At 40.6% G+C, this 2,450-nt stretch overlaps 1 protein-coding gene across 1 annotated transcript in view; it reads right to left on the bottom strand.

The window, feature by feature from the left end:
- The window catches only part of LOC106513927 (immunoglobulin-like domain-containing receptor 1), a gene marked incomplete in the record, with an annotated part of 8,808 nt that overhangs the window by 4,752 nt on the left and 1,606 nt on the right, over window positions 1–2,450 (bottom strand). Inside the window, 3 exon segments of the mRNA XM_014002988.1 lie at window positions 861–1,153; window positions 1,239–1,385; window positions 1,461–1,580. Coding sequence (XP_013858442.1) covers window positions 861–1,153; window positions 1,239–1,385; window positions 1,461–1,580 — 560 coding nt within the window.

The following is a 2,450-nucleotide window of genomic DNA, read 5'->3' as shown; positions in this document are numbered from 1 at the left end:
GACGCAAACATGAAACGTGATTTTTCTGCATCGTTACATAATTACAGGCCAGGAAAGGTGGGTCATCATGTAATTTCTCTGTTGGGTTTTTTGGCTAAATATTCATTATACTCGTTTTAAAAAGCAGTAAATGTCAGAATAAAGAGTTGTTGTTTAAAGATTTAAAAGGCAAAAATCTACAAACTCACTGAAAAATTCAAGTTTTGTCTCAAATGGTTACCATTCATGAAAAACTCCAAACCCAATCCAACATGTTGCAAGTAACAAAACATTAATAATGTTAAAGAAAACATTTATTTTTGAAGCTGTGAAATGTTTATTTCTCAAACATTTAAATTCTGAGAACAAGGATAGTTTTACAAACTGACTGACAGCAAATATTTACAATTTTTTTTTCTATTTGAAACAAAAAGATCTTATCCAGTTCCTAAATAACACATAATACTTTAAATAAATCTTTGTAAGCACAGATGCCTGCAGCTCATTCTGCTTTTAAACTAATATAAACCTCATTATCCAGTTCCTAAATAATACATAATACTTTAAATAAATCTTTGTAAGCACAGATGCCTGCAGCTCATTCTGCTTTTAAACTAATATAAACCTCATTAAATAGATGTTCTTATTGATGATRTTAATGGTGATTTTAACCTCTAACACTGTTTTGATGTAAATATTACTTTTATTTTGACGGGTCACAGGATCAGCAGAGGAATCTGCCTTAAAACTAGCTGTGTGTTCAACAAAAACACACCAAACCTGATGCACACGGCGCTTCTTTTGGTATTTATAGTAAAAACAAAAAACATCAGAGTTCAGTAAAGTTATATTAAGCTATAATTTAAAGTTAAAAGCGGTACCTGCATCAGAGGAGTGTTCACGTCCATCCTTCGCACCTGGCTCTCCAGGTAATCCAGCATCTGGTTGGTGTTGGCCGAGCCGTGGGCGCTGGGAGGAGGCATGCTGTAAGCCGTAGACTGAGGAGGAGGGAGAGGCATCGGGTTTAAGGGGACACTCTTCCCCGACATGGACCCTGCGTACAGGAGCGGGTTCATCTGGGAGCCCTGGCTCATGGGGGCGTAGAGGGGCTGCCCACCAATCCAGGGACTCATGGCTCTCTGAGCCTGCTTCATCATACGGTGCTGCATGACCGCTGCAGAAAACACAGAATCAGAAGTTTCACTGAAGCTCCTCTGGCTGACAGAGCCTCTCTGAAGCATCCGTCTGCAGATTCCCACCTTTCTCAGGGCAGCAGCACTGCTGGGGGCAGCAGGGGCAGCGCACGTAGCAGCAGCACTTCTGCGGGCAGCACTGGCAGCAGCAGATACAGAAGAGCATGAGGAGGAGGAGGGCGCCGATGATGATGAACAACACCGTTAACCAATCTGATAACGACAAAACAAAAGAAAACGCTTAGGGTGAGGTGCAAAAACCTAAACAGGAAGAATTACGATTCTTACGGTAGACGATCAGCTTGACATATTCAGTCGGGTTTCCAGTGGTGTCTCCGGCAGCGTCAACACTGCAATAATAGACCCCGTTGTCCCACCACATGACCTCGCTGATCTGCAGGTCGGCATCTGTACGAACACAGATGTGCACTCTGTTAGCAAAATAATTAATTTACTGATTCTAAAATAAACCAATGAATGGGAACATGGTCATGGACTAAAAGGGATTCTAAAGTTAAATTTAATGTTCAGACAAAAAACAATCAGCTCCTGAAGTATTTCAGTACTAACTAGAAGCACTGGGAGAGTGCAAACCTCCACCAAGACCAATTCCCTCCATCCTGTAAGAGTTAATGTGTAAAAGCAGAGATGGAAACACATTTGCTGAATAAGTTCTGACGTAGTGAACATTTAAGCAGCAGTATGATGGGATTTCTTCTGGTGGAGTCCAATGTGAAAAACAAAAGTCAGACTGTTCACCTGACGTTCTTCATGGTCAAACTGGTGTGGGATTAATCTCCTAAGTTTCCATCAGTCACATTTCACCATGTAAAACGTCTGTTTTATCTCCTTGTATGAGTTTGTAATGGTTTGACTCTCTTTATAAAGTGCTTCCTGGCTCCCCCCGTCTCCAAACTTTGAGGCCCGGCAGCTCTCTGTTTACAAGCCTAGTAGAAACAAACTGTTTTGATTGGTTGTTTCAAAAATGTGGTGTGTTTGAGGAAATGGGAAAAATAGGTTTCATGGTGCAGTCACGCACTTCCTGGTCACAAAACATTCAGTAAATGTGCATCTTATGGCAAAAATTATTCATCATTAAATGTGGTTTTAATATTACTTTTATAAAGTTTGAAGTCCGTGCTGTCCAATCCAGCTCACTGTTTTTACAGAAGCCCTGTGAAAGCATCACAGCTTTGCCGATCTCAGAGTGTTAAAAGAAAAAAATATCCTGTATCTGCATCGTGATCCAGAACATCACCAAAATTTTAAGTTGTGTTC

Source organism: Austrofundulus limnaeus, unplaced genomic scaffold (genome assembly GCF_001266775.1).
Source record: "Austrofundulus limnaeus strain Quisiro unplaced genomic scaffold, Austrofundulus_limnaeus-1.0 Scaffold16, whole genome shotgun sequence".
NCBI lineage: Eukaryota > Metazoa > Chordata > Actinopteri > Cyprinodontiformes > Rivulidae > Austrofundulus > Austrofundulus limnaeus.
The sequence above is the reverse complement of the archived record's forward strand: the minus strand, read 5'-3'. Positions and strand labels throughout refer to the sequence as shown.